General features: G+C 37.7%; 1 protein-coding gene across 3 annotated transcripts in view; it reads right to left on the minus strand.

Annotated features, from left to right (window-relative positions):
- Positions 1-11,015: 11,015 nt before the first annotated feature.
- Positions 11,016-19,928, minus strand: part of SNX29 (sorting nexin 29) — a 104,603-nt gene continuing 95,690 nt past the window's right edge. For 2 of the 3 annotated variants that reach the window (XM_064672856.1, XM_064672859.1), the window contains one exon: positions 11,016-12,326. In XM_064672856.1, coding sequence (XP_064528926.1) covers positions 12,197-12,326 — 130 coding nt within the window. In that variant the 3' untranslated portion in view covers positions 11,016-12,196. Of the gene's footprint in view, positions 12,327-12,876; positions 12,912-19,928 lie in introns of all 3 variants that reach the window. The other variant, XM_064672855.1, reaches the window with a different exon arrangement.

Below are 19,928 nucleotides of genomic sequence, written 5' to 3' on the forward strand. Positions count from 1 at the left end.
CGCTCCCTTGCACAGCCAGAGGATTCTCAGGTGAGACACTTCTCTGCAGGACATTGTTGCTATTTATTTTTCTGAGCTGAAATTCAGGATTATTTTTCTGAGCTGAAATCAAGGATTTTTCAAACTGTCCCTGATGACAGCCATAGTAAGAAGTACTGCAGAGGTGTTTTACCTCTGACTGAAAAACATGTATGGTAACTGTAAGATGCTGTACGTTGAATACTACCTAAAAAAACTACCTAAAAATGTTGATGTGCTCCCTCCTGTTTCCCTTATTCAAATGCTTAAAATTCCCTCATATTCCAGCTCAGTTACATCTAAATGGAACATTACATTTCTGTTTAGTAATATGTAAAATTAAATGATAATTCATAATGCAAAATCCAATCCTAAGTTAATGGAAAACTGCTTTTATCCCCTTCCATTACACAGACCCGCTATATGCCTTTACAGTGTGACATGTGATGCAATTTTGCAGTCATATACGAATCCAAATTCAGTAGAGATGGGTAATCTATGGTCCATGCAGTAATAAAGACTGACCTTGGTTATTCATGAGGTTTTTATTAAACTCCTCCCTGCAGGAGATATCCAATGGCAGGAGGGTTCTCACAGGAAATTCAGAGCCAATAAAGAGCACAGAGAAGTTGAATAATCCTCTGTAACAGTGCTGGATATTACGCAGCTTGCAGACTTTCTTCCCTATAATTTGACTCCCTTACTCATCTTATTCTATTTCAGTAAATCAAGGGATGACTCATAGAAAATCAGAATCCAGGCACAACACAGATACCATATAACGAGTCGTTTGTTTTATCCCAGGAATGTTGGCAAACGTACATGTATACATGCTGACTGCTCTCCTTAGGAGTCACTTGAGCTCTTACTGCTGGATAATCTCATTTTAACCTTAATCAATTGCACTGTGACATTAGATTTTAAAATAGGCTGGTTTTCTTATGGTAGTAATGCTATACAGCTGAGTCAAGAACAGTTGTTAAGGCTAAAATTGTAATTAAAGACACATGCCGATGGCCCAATTTACTTATGCTTCTTAAGAACTATTTATTAGTTGTTTAAGGAATGTTTTCAGACAGATTAAATTAAAACCACCATTTCTGTCTATGCCAGGCACGTTCAGAAAAAAGTAACAACTGCATTTCAGTTCTGAATCCAATATTTGAGTTTCAGTATCAGATCTAGGACTAAGCTGGGAGAAGCATTACATTAAAAAAATAAAAGTTGAGAGAGCTCAGCTGTCACCTGTCTGATATCTCCTAACCTCCATGAAGTGATCACAAAGCTGAAATTGGTTTGGGTTTCTTTTGCTGATTTTTGTCTGTTCTTACTTATATGTAACACTGGCATTTGTGAGCAGTATATGAAAAAGTGTATTACATGAGAATCTGGACACACAGTGCAACGTACTATATGGTGGAAGGTAGGATTACTGTCCAGCATGATATATAAGATATAACAGAATTTATATGAGCTTCATAGCATACAGTAAGTGCCAATTCCTCCACATGGCACTGACCTCCAACCTGGGGGATGAGTTCCTATAAAAGCTAAAGCCTCTCTCACTGCATGTCAGGGCACACAACAGAGATCTTGTGAAAGGTAACAGATGGGTAACCTTCTGTTTTAAGCTGAATGTTTCATGTTCTTTCTCTCAGTCCTCTCATATCTTATGTCACATTTTCAAAGTACAATGCTGAACCTCTTGCAGCCCAAGTGCTTCAGATTAAAGAATAAAGGCCTGCAGTCTTTGCATGTTGTAAGTAATTTCTACAAGTGGATCAAACATTCAAAAGCAATGTCTCTGGACCTTGCAATGCATGAATTCATTCTGGTTTGTCCTATAACTTTCTATTCTATTCTGCTAAGGAAGTCCTTATATTGGTCTTATCACTGTACTATCTGAGTACCTTTCTGAATTGTGTTCCCTTCTTGTCCTGTTCCCTCAAAAGAAATTATCTGTGCTGTAGTGTTTTATTTGGGGAAGGATTTGTTTATCTCAGATTTGTGTTATCTCAGAAAAAGGTGTTTGTACTTTCAGGTTCTGCACTTACATTGGAAACTATAGAGATCTGTCATTCCACAGATTAGGTCTGGACTCCAAGGATTATGAGCCTCTGCTCTTCCCAGGATTACAGGAGGGAGTGTTTATGGTCACAGCCTTTGCTTTCAAGTTTTTGTCCCAAGCATTGACCTAATGGCCAACTTTTAGAATTGCCTTCAACATTGCATGTAACTTATTCTCATCCCCCTCATCTTATTTTTCTAAGAGCAGGAATAAATCTCACCAAAACACCCTGTGGTGTTTTTTGTCCACCTATGGACACAAATATAGCCAACTTCATACATCATCCAATACTTCTCTATGGGCAGAGACTCCTTTCTTTTGAAAAGGTTATAAAACCAACTTGAGCCTGAATGCAGGCTGAAGGTTTCACAGGGAGTCCTTCCTCCTGAGCAGCAGGCAGAGAGCTGCTTCCACTTTCCTGACCATATTATTCCATGTATTAACACCTCCAACATCACCCCCTTCTCTCCTGGTGTGATCTGCCCATTATACACAGACTAGAAGTGGGACAAGGACACATTGAAGAATTATAAGTACAATCAGTGTTTGAGTCAAAAACCCAGAGTACTACTGCATAAAGAAGTCATTTGGCACAGTAAGTTACAGTCAATATATAAACAAATAAATAAAGTGCCTAAGTAGGTAGCAGAATTTCATGATTTAGTGCAGACAGGCCATGAGCAGAGGGTGAATTTCTAATTAAGACAGAATTGCTATGGTAACCAGAGGTGGTCACAGATAATTGGGTGTGAAACCCCACGAGGCTTCATGACAGAGGTGTCTGCATATATTATCCAGTACAGTTTCTGTTTCTTAAATAGAATTACATTGTCAGGTCAGACAATATTTTTCATATTTTATGTGCCTTCTTTCTGAGCAACCAAAGGTGACACTCCTAAGAGGTCTCTGTTCTTTAAATGTCACCAGAACAGTGGACGTGCAAAGACAAACTTGAAGTGAGGAGTCTCAGTCCTTACTTAGTCTCAGTTGTGGGTCAAGAACAGAGACAGATGTTTCCTAACCCGACTGAATGGGACAGAGAAGGAAGATAATTCCATGTGTTGGTGAGGCAGAGCCATCAGGGACAAAGGTAACAGTGCTCCTCCAAATGGGGCTGTGCACACTGCCCAGCTCCAGGACAGCACTGACTTGATACTATATTGTCTTAGTTAAAACAGGTACTGTTTAAAGTTGGTATTTCTTCTATCACAATTCGTGGGAGAGAGCAAAGGGATAATCTCAGAGACTGAGTTAATCTGTTATTGGAGCAGAGGGGATGCATAACACACACTACATCATCACAGTTACACCTGCAGTAGCAACCAACCGGGATTAAAAAAATTACTTAAATTTATGAAAATTATTTACCAACCTAAGCACCTCCTATTAGAGTCTTGAGTGTTATCTTAACTAATTAGATATTCATTATCTATGTAATGAATCATATATTAGCTGTTTAATGAATCCTAATGAAGATTAAAGGAAAATCTCATTATTTCAAATTGTTGTTCTGGCACAAGATTTCTAAGATTTGTATTAAAATCCTTCCTTGAACACATGGATACGAATGAAAGGTCAGATCTTTGCTTTGCAAATCCCCATTTCTCTGCACCAGCTGCACTTAAAGAGCACACAGCTACTTCAGTGCATGCAATATTCCTCTAATTTGGAGGAACCTTGTGAAGTCTCAGGGTGGATTCAGAAATCGGGAGGATAAATAGATCAACTCCTGCAGACTTCCACTACTACTGCAACTGAGAGAGGCTTTGAAATGCAATTCTGTTGACACTTCCTTCAGGATCTTAAATTGCCCTTTTTTAATTTACCTTACATTGGTGGCAGTTCTCAAGGTGCATCGCATTTGACAGTCAATTAACGAGGTCCGACAACACATTTTCATGTCCCTGTTACCTATAAAACAAGAACAGAGCTGTTCTGCATCTTTAAAAGAGGCAGTGGGCTGGCACTGTCTCTGTGCACACCTGCAGAGGCTGCTCACCCTCTCGAAGGTGCTCTGTGTGAAGGCAGGGGGGCAGCAGGGCCCTGGGGGGGCACAGCCCACAGCACATCACAGGCAGCCACTCCAGCCGTGTTCTGCTGTTCCTGCACACCCAGACTGCCCAGGAAATACATCTCAGCAGGAGTTCTGCATGCAGCAGCGTGGTCAAAGAAATTTTCAGCCCCCAAGGAAAAGCAGAACTCCATAGTTTACCTCTGTCACACAGGGAGGAGAACCCTGCCCGTGCTGATCAAGTACAGCAGCTGCCAGCAGATGTTATTTGTTAATTACTGATGTATCCAAAGGGTGCTGTGGCTTGACAGACTCCATAACAGATACATTACCCACTTTGTTGTATCTCATCATGGAACATATGGTGGCAGTTTGATGTAGTACAATTTTAAACATTTTTTAATGTATTCCTACGTTGAATTTCTCACTCACTTTTTCTGTTGTTTCTTGCTGGGTCAGAATGCGTGCTTTCTTTTATTTTCTGTTTTACTAGTATCCAATTACCCTCTGTTTTCCAATACAGTAGAACTGCTCAGAGGTACTGATGTATCTTATCTGCCAATTCACACTTTTTTTCCACCTTTAAAAAACGTCAACCAGATGGTTTCCAAAAATGCCAATAATATCTACTATATTGTTTGAAATTAAAGTATCACTGCAAAATGCCTCTCATCTGATTAACTGCTTGAAGCCATATGTATCACTTTGGATGCACAAAGAACCATGTGTTCCATCACTGTATTAAACAAAAGCCTACTGAGAATCTGAGCTCCTTCAAGATAAATTTGAGGGAAGCTCAGTTCTGTGCTACAAAGTATTAGTGTGTATCTAAAGCTCAGATCTGAAGAGCAGATCCTTCAAACTGTTCAGCAGCTCAAATACCACTGCATAAAGGACAGTTTTTTTGTATTTAATCTGGCAATTAAGAAATAGACTTGCTTATGCACATCATTGTAACAAAGTATATCTTTCTAATGACAGATGGCTCAGGTGTTATCTGCTTTGACTTAGCTAAAATGTTACTTAACTGTATTAAATGACATTTCATTTCCTACTTCTCTGTAAGCCCACATTCCCACTTTGGAAGGGAGCTGGGGATCTCCACTGCTGAACATTTTCTTGGGAACAGCCTGGCCAGCAGGAGCAGGGCAGTCACAGTCCCCATGGACTCGGCACTGGTGAGGCCACACCTCGAGTCCTGTGTCCTATTTTGGGCCCTCACTAAACAATTCGATGATGCCACATAAAATTGGGAACGTTAATGATCAGAATTTAATTTCCTGCTAGAAACTGAGAAGTAGAAACTGTCACTGAAATTGAGACATGTGCAAATGACTTAATTCATGAATGAATTAGCACTTGATTAAAAAAACAGGGAATAAAGTGAAGAAAAAGCAAAATAATTATAAAAATTAGGTATTTTAAAATTATTATTAACCTGATTAAATCTTTTCTTGCTACATTTGCTTAACCTGTAAATATTTTTTCACAGAGTGAAGCTATAGAATATGAGTGTGAAATTTATTTTAAAATAGCAATAATTCCCAAAGAAAGGCCTTGTATTTGACAGCTCTGGCAGATGTTAGTTGGAATCATTAAAAAGAGGCTTATGTCATGCAAAGTTGATGACATAGAACTCACAGTGAGTAAAGTGAACCCTTTATGTACCTCATCTGTTTTTGAACAACACATAGCACCAGGAATAAAAAAAATTATGAAAATATTCTTAGTAGGAAGAACAAGTAGTTACAGTCAGAGCTGTAGCACTATGCAAAGATGAATTTGCCAGACACAGGAAATCTAGAAAACTGGGAAAGGGGAGGTCTTAAGGATCCAACAGAGACTCCAAAAATATCACAAGCTCAAAGCAAGAAGGTGTAAAGAGCAAATGTCCAAGGACACAAAGAGCCTGTGATGCTGCACACAGAGTGGGCAAGCACAGGGCACTGCAGGCCTGGCATTTGGAACAAAGAGCAAGAAGGGCAGAGGCCCACCCAGAGCACAACAGTTTGCTCAGCAGAAAGATCTAAAGGTGCAATTAATGAGAGGCCTACATGAATGACACAATTACAAGCTGCAGATGAGTAGGGATATAAGTCTTTCTAAATAAAGACATATTATTCAGCAATGACAAATGCAGTGTACTGGATAAGGTGCATGCACTTGCTGAGCAACTTTAAAATATTAGGGAATCAAGAAATGTTGAAAATGGCATGGATACTGTTGAATTGGAAATAAAGTTATCAACATGGTACTTAGAAACCTCACATAATAAAAGCCTGCTGTTACAATGCTGGGTGAAAAATGGCAGGAAAAATTCAGAAAATAAGCATGACAAACACACACGTGCCACACGTCGTTTTCTAGAACAAAATCAAGCATGACTTGCAATATATCAAAATGTCAGGTATGTATTTTAATTCGGGGAACACAATAAGTTCACTCACAATACTTAAAAGGTCATTCAGAAAGACTGGAGTGCAGGAGCAAAAATCTTACCTTAAACGCTATCTTAAAAATATCTTTGCTCTTTCTTCTGGCAGATCGTTGTACAAAGATTTTTCCTTATTTCCTTAAAATTTCGAGGGTGGGGGGAAAAGCAGTAAATCCTGCAGAGGTCTTTTCTGAAAAGAAAACCTTTAAACCCATGTAGAAATGTCAAGTTGTTACAACTCCCCAAATTCAACATGACTATTTGTGGTATAGAAATGCTTTGAAAAAGATGAACACAAATCAAAGAAGTAAATACAAAACAGCTGAATAGAACAAATAAGGTGTAAACAAACTCCACTTCAAACAAAAAATGATGTTATTTTTTATTTTCTTCTTGGTAAAGTAGCATATTTTAACCAGATTACAATAAAATTACCACAGGATATTTAATAATAATAAAAAAAAACCAAGAAAGTATTTAGAAAATTTTATATATACACATTTGCTTAAAAATTCTATAATGTAAACATTAGCATAACGAGTTAAAATAATATTACAGTTTATTAATACTTATGTGAATACTGTACATATATATGCTTAAGAATTAATACTATATTTTCTACAGTTTAACAGGAAGAACAAAAAAATTCCCTCACCAAGTGAAAAGGGAAATCCAGCTTCTTCAGTTGCCAACAGGTTTTGTCCCATACATAAGACACTTATTTATCTCAGTGGCAAGTGAGAAAGAAAGCACAGCCTTTCAGAACTGTATTTTCAACCACACTTACAGTTTGATAATTTTTAGTGTCTTAAATGATTAATAAGAAAACCACTCATCACAGTTTAACTACTGCCATGGCATGGAGATAATTTCTGAAATCTTGTTAAAGGAACTGATTCCCCTACGTGGAAGTGCAATAAACTTGTTTTGATGCAATAAAAAACAATGTTGGGTTTTTTTTAAGTCCAGACGTTTGCAGAAATTTGTAAATCTGGAACATTCATTCCTCTCTAAACATTTCAGTGCTGTTGTCCAGTATAAATTCATGCCCTTATGAACCAAAAACTAAGCCATTATTATTGTTTAGAAGTATGCTCTGATTATTTTTGTTAAAGAAATTTTATAAATAATCTAAGTTCTCTATAACTGGACCATAAAAGCACAGTTAGTGCAGAATAAGAAATAAATTCAATGTACAGTGTCAGACCACTGTGTAGAACAAGTGTTTTATCTTCCATTCAATATGTGAAACACGAAGCAGGTTAACTGGTATTTTTAAACATATTCTATATTTCATATAGATAATTTCATACAGTGAAGTGTTTCTTTGCATACAAAATGCTAAGAAACTACTGAAATGACAAAATCCTCATCAAGTGAATATTCCATGTGGAGCAGGGTGCTGACTCAAACACCCTCACCTATAGAAAGTGAAGGAGAGAAATTCTTTCCTTTCTTGAGCTGTTAAATCACTTCTCTAGAAGTGACTCAAGATCCAACACAGAAGTGTTATTACTGTTTCCAAGGAGAAAGTTGTATTCTCATGTTTAATAGGTTTCTTTCCATATATCCTAGAGTTCCAGCTGGAAGAGCCCAGTGCTGTTCCCAAGATTTGCAAGGGTGTAGAGCAGCACAATTTGGTCAAGTACTTTTTTTCTTTCTTTTAACCAGCTGTTCCACAGGTTTCTCACTGTAATTTCAAGCAAGTAACTGTATTTCTATCCACAGGTATATATTATCTGTGCTCAGAATTCCGAGGCATTAGATGAAAAATGTTTTGGAGTGGCAGGGTGGAACCTTGGGAACAGCATGGAACTTGGAGCAGCACTGAGATCCCTGCTTTCTCTGGAGGAAAAGGAATGACATCCATATGTGAAAGCACCAATAACTGATTCTGGTAACAAAAGATCATATTCTTAACCCATTAATATATCCTGACAGAAGCATCATTAGTTCACTGGGGGTTCACCAAGTCTCATTTTTTATTAGCTGGCTGCTCTGAGTCAGTCAACCCCATTTGTTAGTAGGTTCTTATTAATTAATTTGACAGCTACCATGTAGATATTGTTCTATATAATAAAACATGACTTTGCAACAAAAAAAAATAAAAAGCACCTTAGCAACAGGTCAGAATTTTGAGCCAGTAATCTTTATTACCATTATGTTCTTTCTCTAAATACTTGTATTAATCCAATCTCAATGGTTTATGACTTGCAGTAAATTCTGCAAGGTATTATAATTTGATTACAACTATCACATCAGCAATATATGCCATAAAAAAGACTGGCTTTGAAATTATTATCTTCCTAAGAATATATGACTTAATGGACATATCAATTTAAGCCTTTATAACTATGCCAATATCCTGCCTCATATAAACCTTGGAAATTTATTATTATTATTATTGAGAACTTTGATTTAATTTGCAAAAGCCAAGTAGACACAATGCTATAATGAATGACAGAATCTCTAAATAAATGAGATTCTGAAAAACCACACTCAGTCTGTGATGAATACTGATAGACACATCTGCAAAAGCTGGAAGAGCTTTGCCTGCTCTGTCTTTCTCAGGAAAACATTCATTTTCCATGTGATTGGACAACAGCATTACAGTAAAAGTTGTGCCACTTTTTTACAGTTTATTTTCTATAGTCACTGATGAGAAGCCCTGGAGACCTAATACATCTAAAGATGAAGCAGGAATGAAATGCAAATGATACCACAAATTCCTCTCCACTGCCTCGTGCCAGGCCACAGCCCAGGGCCCAGACTGTGTCCTGGGATTACAGCACCAACAGGAATGGTCCAACCCATCAACTCACTGAGCACATACAGGGGTTTCAGAGCTCTGAGCCAGTGCCAAAGGAAGTTGGACCTGGACAAAAATTGTAACCATGAGCATGAAATTAGGTGACACAGGATAAACTGATCAAATCATTCAAGTGATGGAATAATTGTTACACTTACAGATATTTTATTAGAATAACAGAAGTCCTTGGCATTCTTAATCCCAGCTGGTCAACCTTCTTAACAGACTTTGCTGATTCTGGTGAATTATCAGAAGTGGGATTTGCAACAGATTCTAAGAGCACGTTAGAATGTCTTGAGGTGCTAAAAATTTGGGCATTCCTGTCACTAGGCACCTACTTGCAGTCGTACAGGGACCTCACTGATCTTCAAAATAACCAGGGCTATGAAGTGGGAAAGCTACCTTGTGAAGAAAGGCTTTCATTTGATTATTTTCTGGGATTTTAGAGAAACCACAGCTGAGCTTTTAAATGGATTAGTAATGCCCCCATTACAGTATCTTGTATCACCAAGTGAACATTGTTTGCAGACTGTAATCTTGGGAGCTGATACACAGTTCAGCCACAGTTAACAAAGAGCAATTTGTACATGGTAAACAAGTTCAGTATTTTTATGTGATCTACATACATACATTAAAAATTACAAGAAGCAAGACAATCAGGGATGAAATAATTTTAAGAGCCAAATGCAGATACAAACAATTCCTTTCAAACAACTAAAAAAAATTCAGTCTGTGCTAAATGAGATTTTTTATCATTTTCAGCTTTCTGAATAAGAAGTATTTGAATCTGAGAATTACTTCCTGAAAATTAATATATCTCCATGTGACAGATACATCACAAAGGTTACCACACAGTGTTTTCTTTCAGATTTACTTGCAATTCAGTGTTAATAGATGTATGCCATGTTTCTATTAACCAAGTCTACACTTTCTGAAAAATAGAATTGTTTCAAAGTGAGATCATCATTAAAGCTACTTCTCTTTCCAACAAACTAAACCAGCAGCAGTGCATCAGACTAAAGAGTTTGGAGAAGCTTCCTAACTGACAAACTACTCACCTTGCCTTCTTCTAAAATAAGTGTCCCACTGTAACTTACACAAAACACCAACAGTAATTCATCTGTTAATGAAAAGAAACCCACTTGTTCTCAGGCTGCCCTTTGGGCTTTGTTATTTATCTATTTTGGGACTCTCACTGACTGAAAAATCTTGTTTCATTTCTGTGACATGATTTTACTTTGTGGTATTTCACCTACGGAAATTTCTGACCTGAGGAGTGAATTCCACTCCTCTCTGCCACGGTTTGCTGTTCAGTGCAATCTGAGAGCTACATATTTCAGTGGGAGGAAGCCAGCACTTGGGGTCATACTCAGGCACTGATGCTCCTCACTGTGTGTAATAAACCCCCACTCACCCAGGAAGTGCCACCAAAAATGACTGGACCACTCACCTGCCTGAACAACACACAGTGGTCACAGGTTTGTAGAACACAACTTCCACTTTGCTAGAACTTTAGTAAACCAGTGAGGTAAAAAAAAGTGTTATTAATCATCAGCTTGTTTTTTTTTCTGGAGAATGATATAAGGTTTTAGTATCTACTGACGTGAGAATTTAATATAATGAATGGATAATAAAATGGCAAGATACGTCAATTTAAGTAACATTATCCAAAAAACTTCTGAGAAGAAAGATATTCTTACACAAAGGAAAACCAGAATACAATTAATGGAAAATTTGAACGTATACTGCTTAAACTTAATGAAGAGAAGAAGATAGCTAAAACATAATTAACTGCCTACGGCAGTGCAACTAATGGATACTGAACTGGATTCCAGTTAATCCATGTCAGGACTTCCATCACTTGTAATATTTCTTGTCAATATTTTAGTCACTCTTACAGTAGTAGCATTACAAATTACTTTTCAATAAGAGGTGATGGGTAACAGGCACTTTCATTACAGGCAATTTTTAAGTATCACGATGTGAAGGGTTTTACAAAATCAGATTAATGATGGACTATTCTGTAACATCAGCAACAAACTGATAACAAAATATAACCCAAGACTTGAAAGCACTATTTTGCACCATGCTAATTTTGTGTATCCTTGCAGTGGTTTGTAAAAATTAATAATATTGCATCTGCCTTCCAGCAGGACTGAAATTTTACTAAAAAATTATTACATTCTCTGATTTTAAAGAATACTTCCCACAAATGAAAGCTATTGAGAATATCTAACTAGAAATGTACAAAAGCTATTTTTCCACCTGTAATGTTTTTCTCATCATCTACATTGTCAAGTTTTTTTAAAAACCTTTGCATGTCAGAGGTTTACAATAAAAAAAAAAAAACAAAACAACCCAGTCCTTCTATTTACAAAAGGTAATAAATTAGTGAGGTTCTTTTAAGCACATCCTTCTGACATATTAAGTAGTGATAATCAAAACCGTTCTCCTAAGGAAAAAAAAATTGTCTTGACACGATACCCATGTCTCTCTGGAACAGAAAAATGTACATGTTAAAAGGGAGACAACATAATACAAACAAGGAATTCATTGTAAAAGAAGTACTTCAGGGGAACAAAGGAGAATATGTGCAGTGCAGCTTAACAAAACAAAGAAAATGCCATCAGTTTGCTGAGCTCTGGTGAAGAGCCCTCATATTCTTTTGAGAAAGTGATTACTGCCTTCCAAAGTAGTTAATCAGGATATGACCCTTGGCAATGAATGTCTCTTTTCAGGATTTAAGTTGATGCAGCTGTAGTCTCTTCAGGAGCTTAAATTATAAATATAGGCTAGGAAGGAATCACAGAACAACTTAAAGTACGTGGTGCCCGTGTTCACAATTAGGACAAAGGGTCAGAGATCCCCACTCTGGGGCTCCAGGCTCCGGGGCTCCCTTTGGTGGCTGCGGGCCAGTTTGGGGAAGCGCGGGGTCACCCTCGAGCGATTGCCTTTGCTCACTGGCTCTCCAGAAGGTGGAATATCACTAGGGAGACAAAACATAAAGACACAAGTAGCTAATTTACGTTACATGTAAATTATTCTGTGGTTATTTCCAACATGAAAAAAGCAGATGTTATGAGAGCCTGGCACATGACTGCAGAGTACAGCACACATCTCCAACATCACGGAATTGCATTCTTTCTACTGGTATCTCAAGTGTGAATCACAAAATGGGCTCTTTCAGAAATGAGAACTAGTAGAACTTCCAATACTTCATGGAAGATTGCAAATTACAGGATAAAAGCGTATCTCCATGAGCTGCAGTTCAGAAATGGCGGGGAAAGCATTTTGAAGTGATAAAAGTACAAGCAAAATAGACAAGAGCTCGGATGATGCTCAATTAACAATCCTCTAATTATGGATGGATGTATCATTACATGATGAAGTACATTAGTAATACATCCCTGTTGGGAATTCTTCAGTCTCTTCTGACCCACAACAGACTACAGTCTTACATGAATGAGCCTTTTGGAAAAGACTCAGAGAAGAACATCAACTTCAAAAACAAGCAGTAACAGAAAATTCCAGCTTACCTAGGTGACATTCAGGCTATAGACTCCTCGGAAAACTACAGTATAAAGGGATAGCATTGTACTTTTGCCATTCTTTTAGAAGTCTCCACATGGTTTTTAATTAAACTGCTTACATACAGATCAATAAATAAAACTGGTTTGCATTTGGCAACTCAGCTAGGCAATCAAATCACACAGCACACAAAGCCAAGCTTATTTTTACAAGTTAAAAACCCCAACCTTATAATACCTATCCTCAAAACATGGTAAAAAGTCCACAGGGGAGGAATTGCTCATCTGCAGTTCTGGCCATCTTAAACAAATAGAGATATATTTTAAAACAATCCCTGAATTTCTCTGTGCAGTTCCCTTTTTCCTGCAGTGACCTTCCTGACACACAGGTCAGACAGCCCTGCCAAAGCCACGGGCACACTCAGGCTCTACTGAGGTGTTCTGAGGGCCCACGTGGGAGAGATGGTACCAAAGCAAAAGCCTTTAAAAAGTCCTGGGACCGAGTGGAAAATTCACTTGCAGGTAGCAGAGCACTTCTGCAGGAAAGGGCAGCTGTCTCACTGGTAGCCATCACCTTTGTAACTACAGTGCACACAAACTGGCTGTTCCCATAGAAATCAGAGGGAAAAAACACTGTGGAAAAATTATGTTCAATTCAGATGCTAAACGTTAACAGAAAAAAAAGTGTTAAGTCTTTTTAATGGAAGTGCATTATTTAACTTGTCTAAATTTCTAAGCAGAAGAGTCTCAGCTAAAATAATAAATGATTTTTCTACCTCAAGATTCATCACATTCCTATTATAGTATTTAGTCTTTCAAGGTAACCAAGAACCTTTATGTGAAAAAATGCATAAAATACCTGTGGCACACATCCATCTCTTCTTCAGTAACAAAATTAACAAGTTATATCTTTAATTCCTCATTTTTCTTGTCACTAAAATAAAAAGCCTAAAAATTAATTTAGCATATGTTATTAATTCTTGGTACCCAAGGATAATCAGACTTACAACTGTGGCCCCATGATTTCTTATTTTGAAACTCAGCAATGTTATCTAAGTTGCTGTAGAGAATTCTGATCATGTGAATCCAATTTCAGCTGGGCTCATTAGCATGGATTTCTTTTAGTAACATGAATATTATTACTCATAATTTTTATACTATTTATAAAATTGAGCAATGCAGTGTTGATACTCTTAATGCTTGTAAAACAGAGCATGGGATATTGGCTTCAGGGAGTTGTGCTTTTGTGTTAAGATATGTATTTTTCAGAAGATGTAAACATAAAATAACCTGAATATCAATTATACAATGGAATAAAATCAAATAAAATTAAATTTTCACCTCATTGAGCTTTGCTCAATCTAAAATAGGTTCATGAGCTTTATGAGCAGACAGACAAATTTACAGGTACATGGTAGTTTCCACTGCAGAAGAGAGCACAGAGTTATATGCAATTACTATAATTTGGTGATTGCCTTATTGAAAGCACATTTTAATCCACAAGCTCCTCCTGCTGGCATGTCCTCAAAACGACATTAGTGGCAGCCCATGGGGAGCAATGCCATCCAAAGGAAAAAGGGCAAAAGGGGCAAGAGGAATCCCTCTAAAATGAAGAGACATGAATTAATATCAGTGTGCCCTGACAGGCATGGCTGAGGCAACCAGATCATTCAGGATAATTCCATGAACAGCAGCATCTGGGAACGAAGGACAGACATTGCAAGTAATTCTGCTAATTTAAATGATGCTACTCCAGAACAAGATATAACTAAATTAGAGATAATTTGTCTTAAATGTCTTAGCTAATTTTTATAATGACAATCCAAATTCTAAGACAAATCATTACGTTACGTAGGTTTACAGAAAGCAACATATATCTGAGGAATCAGGTCTTCATGCATCCAGCATGAAAAAGCAAACTGAAGCTGAAATTTAATTCCTCAACTTCCACAGACCAGATGTTCTATGGGGAAAAAAGTTTAAAGTATTAAAAAAGAGTCAAAAATTTAAAAGTATATATCTTTTAGTCCCTTTCCATCTGCCCTTTTCCAAAACCTGATGAGGAAACCAGCCATCTCACTTTGGTTTCAGCTCCAGCTTTCTTACCAAAATGACCACCCACTCCCCAAACACATGGTAATCAAGTAGGAGGAAAAGATTCATCTCCCATCTCTTGTCTCCTGTTACTAGATTTAATAATTTAGTTTGGCCTTGAGGTCAAATGATACCTATAAAGTCTCTGGCACTAAAAAAGACACCTTTCTAAATGACATGACAGTTCAACAGGTCAGACAGGCCATGAACTCTTGGGCAGAGGTATGAAGACCTTAAAATGATCCTGTCAGTATTTCTGGCAAGTGCACATAAAGATGAAATTCAGACAAATCTATTTTGGCCACCCTGTGTTTAGGAGGGAGGAATAAGCCACACCTACGTGCAGTGTTTGCAAACCCTCTCATTTGTCTCATTTAGTAGAAAGTCTCTAGGCTAATTTGGGGGGCTGAGTTAGGGTTCACCTATAGCTGATTGTTTTACTCAGATTAAAATACAAATTTAAAAGACATAGACCTAAACCAGGGAGTAGCTGTGCTACAGTAACTCTTCCAAGTTCCTGCAGTCAGCACTGACTCTTCAACCTACACCTGTCCCAGTTACACCTGTTTGGTTTTAATACACCATTATCCTTTTGCCTTCTGAGCCACTGAAAACTAAATAGGGTTTAATTTCTAGGCCGAGTCTGGCAGGCAGGCAGAGCTTTGCCAGGCCTTTCCCTGTTCAGCAGTGGAATGTCTGTGTATTAAAGGCTCAAGTTCTTTTCTACATTCTCTCCTTGTCCCATTCTGAAGAAAAGCAGCAGCCTGCTGAGGCAATCAATTCCTCCTTCCCACCAGGCCATTGTTTAGCTTTCAAGCATTCCTGATTGATCTGCCCAGCGTTTGTTTGGCAAACGATTCAGTTGCATTGATTTTGTCTTGGTGTCAAGTTCTGCCTGAGGTGCATCTATAGAAAATAGCTTAAAATAACCGGTCCTTTTCATCAGCTGCTGGTTTATTCATACCTTTGATTTATTGCTCTCCCTGTATCCAAATGTAAACTGCATTTTGTGGGTTTCTCTTTCCATACTCAGCATATGGAACTGCAGTATTGTCTTGGCTGATGTTGTGAACCTTCACACGAGGAAATTTATTTCCCATCCCATTGCCTCTGCTTCAGATAAAATTAGAGAAGTTTCTATAAAAACAGTGTAACGTGTCTGCAATTGGAAATACTTTTGTATCAGCCAGAGATCAGAAGCAATAAGCACACCTTGGGAGTGCAGGAAAGCACAGGATCAGGTGCACATATCTATCTCCAGCTCTGTCTCACATGTAAATGCATCTCTGGAGATATTCATAATTCTAGTTCTGCTTGAGTTGTATTAAACACACATCATGAAAAAAAGGCATTCACTGGCAGATGAATTCAGTGATTTTTGCCAGCTCCTTGTGTTACTCATTCTTTGTTAGTCATTATAATAATCTAATTTCTGGTTATAACCCCAATATTAATGTTGTAAATTGGACTCAGGCAGGCAACCTCCTCAGAAAGGTAGTATGAAACAACGTCTAGACTACATTAGGATATCCTTATTAGACAATTGAGAACTAATTCTGACTTGCCAATACAACATAAAATCAGATAAAACACCTGTCTAGTGGCATTATTAACTAAAATTCTGAATTCATCAAACCATTTCACATAATGGAGTAACTCATGCTTTGCAGTCAACTGGGTAAAATACTTTCTTCCAGTTGTTGAAGTGTAAAAATAATTGGAGCCACATTCCTGCCACTGTTCCCAAACTGATCACAGAAACTGTGATCTCCCTTCATTAATAAAAAATGGCTGAGTTGGGATGTTTAAATAGTCATTTATTAACAGAAGAGATAGAGAGAAAAGGGTAAAATAATCCCTCTATAGTACACTTCAACACTGAAAATCCCGAAGACACTGTTAAAGCAAAGTTGTCAGGTTACAAACTGAACAATCCTTTCCCATCAAGATTAGATCTGAAATGAAATTTCAAAAAATGAAAAGCATTAATTCTAATATTCTGTCCAACCATTTGGTTAATGTACTCCTTCTACTTTCACTACACACTTCTACAGTGCAACACAGTACTCATGAAGTATTTGATCTCTTCTTGCTGTGAAATAATGACACATAATCGTGCTGCCATTTGTTATAATTCAAATTACCCTGACTTGAACATTCATATGCTATAATTCAGTTTCCATACCAGCATAAAGACTTTCTTCATCAACATTTGCATTGATATTTGAATTTTTCTGTAAACCATGGCGCTGTACCTAACTGTAATGATAGGATCTTTTTTTACTTCTGCTAACTTTATTTTGAAGTTGGCATAACAAGATGGTTACTGTATCCATCAGTTATATAAATGAATAATACCTATGATTAATTTTGGCAATTGGATACACTCTCATTCAAGAAATGCTCAAAACCCTGTAAAGGTGACCTTTCATCTAAGCAATACTTACACCCAGAGGCTTGTTCCTTGGCTTTCCAATGCATAATAACACCTGCATTTGGGAATGGTTACTTCCCATGCCTCATGGTGCCCCAGCCAGAGTAACATAATGCATGTGCTCCTGCAAATGATCCCTTCACAGCTAACTGGAAAGCCAGAAACCTAAACCAAACACACATTTGCATTTATTTTAATTGTTATAATTATTTTGTGTATTTCTGTTCTTAGTTGAAAGGCAGCAAGTTTGGCTGTTCCACCCTTTTCCATCTAGAAATCACCAACATTCAGCTCTCCTCATTCTCCTCCTGTCAGGGGTTGGCTGAACCTGTGTGAGCAGAACCATCTACCACACACAGGGAAAGGTGATTCAGGGAACAAGTGGCTCAGAAGCAGAACATGTTCCAAGGCTGTTTATATAATAACAAAACGTAGGATTTGCTTTCAGAAGAACAGTGCTCAGTAAATACCTGGATTTATTTTTTCCTGCTAATAAGTAATTATCTTTAAGGAAGGCAGAGACAGCTAAATACATTTTTATTGAAAATATCGAGGTAACTAAAGACAGAGGACGTGCAGCAGGATTCACAATGCATCTCATATGTGAAAATAAAAGGACTAAATCTCTTGTTTGACAAGTAGCAATTTCCACGTGCTGAGGCAGCAGTGCATTACAGTGACTAGCCAGGCACTTCCTCCTCCATATTCACAAGTTGTTTGCACACAAAAATGACATGGAAGGAAGACAACTTTAATTACCGAATTAGCTTTTAAACAGCCCATAATCAATACAATTGGCATTGGGCATAAGAACAGAGTTTACACCAGTGTATGAGAAGCCCATGAAAGGAGTTAAGCACCAACACCTGTGAACTTCCCACCCCTAGTTTACACAGACCACAAAATGCAAAAAGTGAATCACGTTTCATGCCAAGGAGGGAAAAAAAAATAAAAATCTGAAAGCTTAAAATATCACTTCCTACCTGTTCATCCCTATCCTTTACCTGATACTGAGCTCACTCATGTACTTAGTCAGACTAATGGCAATTTTAATGGCAATTAAAAACTTGGTGCACATTCCTGCCTTGCTTTACCATGTCAGACTTTTAGCCTTCAATACTCCATAATTCAGCTTCATGGGAAAGGCAGCACAGTTACCAGTCTCCTGGAAATCTGCCACCTGTTTTTCCACGTGCTGGGGAGCAAACAGCTCCTGGTGCTTTAGTTCTGAGCTGGGGGGTGGCCCTGGTGGAGTGAGTTGGCTGCTGTTTCCCTGCTGAGAGGTTCTGTCCCCTCCACGCTCCCTGACTCTTCTTTGCTCCAAATCCAGCCAGGCAAGAATATTTGCCCCAAAGCACTACCAAGTACAGTGTTTAACATAGTTTAAATAGTCTCTTTAGGAATAATGCAACTTAGCTGCCTCTGCTTTGAGTTTTTCAAGTAAACTGCCCATCATAAAAAACAACCTGCACAAACAATTACCATCATTATTTTATTTTTAAGAACAAGCCCCTTCTTTTAAAATCACAATAAAGGCAAATGGAATGATAAAGAAAAGTTGTGATCAAAACATGTTGTTTTGATCTTCCAAGGAAGTGCTTGAGTTTTAATTGCTCCATCAAGAGGAATCAGCTGCTTCTCTCAAGTATCTACATTTCTCCTGAAGATTAGAGCATGATATCAACATGTGCAACAAAGCAGGAGAGAGCTCATGTGACATTCTCAGGGACAGATCCAGATTTGAATCCATGTCATGTTAATGCTAATAGCTATGAATGTAAAAAATGAACACTTTTAAAAACTGTTCCTAGAATCATGCAGAATCATCATCTTTTCTGGAAAACATGGTGGCAATGATAAAGTGAAGAACAGTGCTTTATAGCAATCACTTTTTCTGGCCTTTGATTTTATTTTTTAAATACTAAGGGCATGTAATTGCACTCCAACCATAAGCTTGATACTAACAGTGATCCATGACCTAAAAACCTCAAAAATTTAGGTCATAATCTCAACCCCTGGGAGCTTTTAGACATTCTTCATTTTAGCCTATTATTTTTAGTTTCCCTAAGATAAAAAGAAATTCCCACTGAGTTGAATAGCCCATAGAAAACAGTGCACCTGCACCTGGAAACATAATCACAGAGAGAGAGCTGAGACTTGGCATAGTGGAATTAAACCTGTACTCTAAATAAACAAAAGTAATCAAGATGGGAAAATATGGAAATAATTGAGTACTGTCAACAGAATAACAAGGGAACTGCTGACTTTGCTTGGTAATGAAGACAAGGACCAATGTTTACATTTAATCCAAGCAGAAAGGGAAGCTAATGGAAGGAATGACATTGCCTGGCAAATGACTAAGGGAGCCAGCTTGGGATGCAACACTCTTGATGGATTAGACAGAAACTAAACATGCATCAGGCTGGCCAGCAAAAAGAAGGCCACAGTAATTGGCAACCAAAACCACATTTTCTGTTTAGTCATATTTCAATTATTTTCTCTGTAAAGAAGAAAATGTCAGTGATAAATACAG

The sequence above is a fragment of the Pseudopipra pipra genome, chromosome 16 (genome assembly GCF_036250125.1).
Source record: "Pseudopipra pipra isolate bDixPip1 chromosome 16, bDixPip1.hap1, whole genome shotgun sequence".
Taxonomy (NCBI): domain Eukaryota; kingdom Metazoa; phylum Chordata; class Aves; order Passeriformes; family Pipridae; genus Pseudopipra; species Pseudopipra pipra.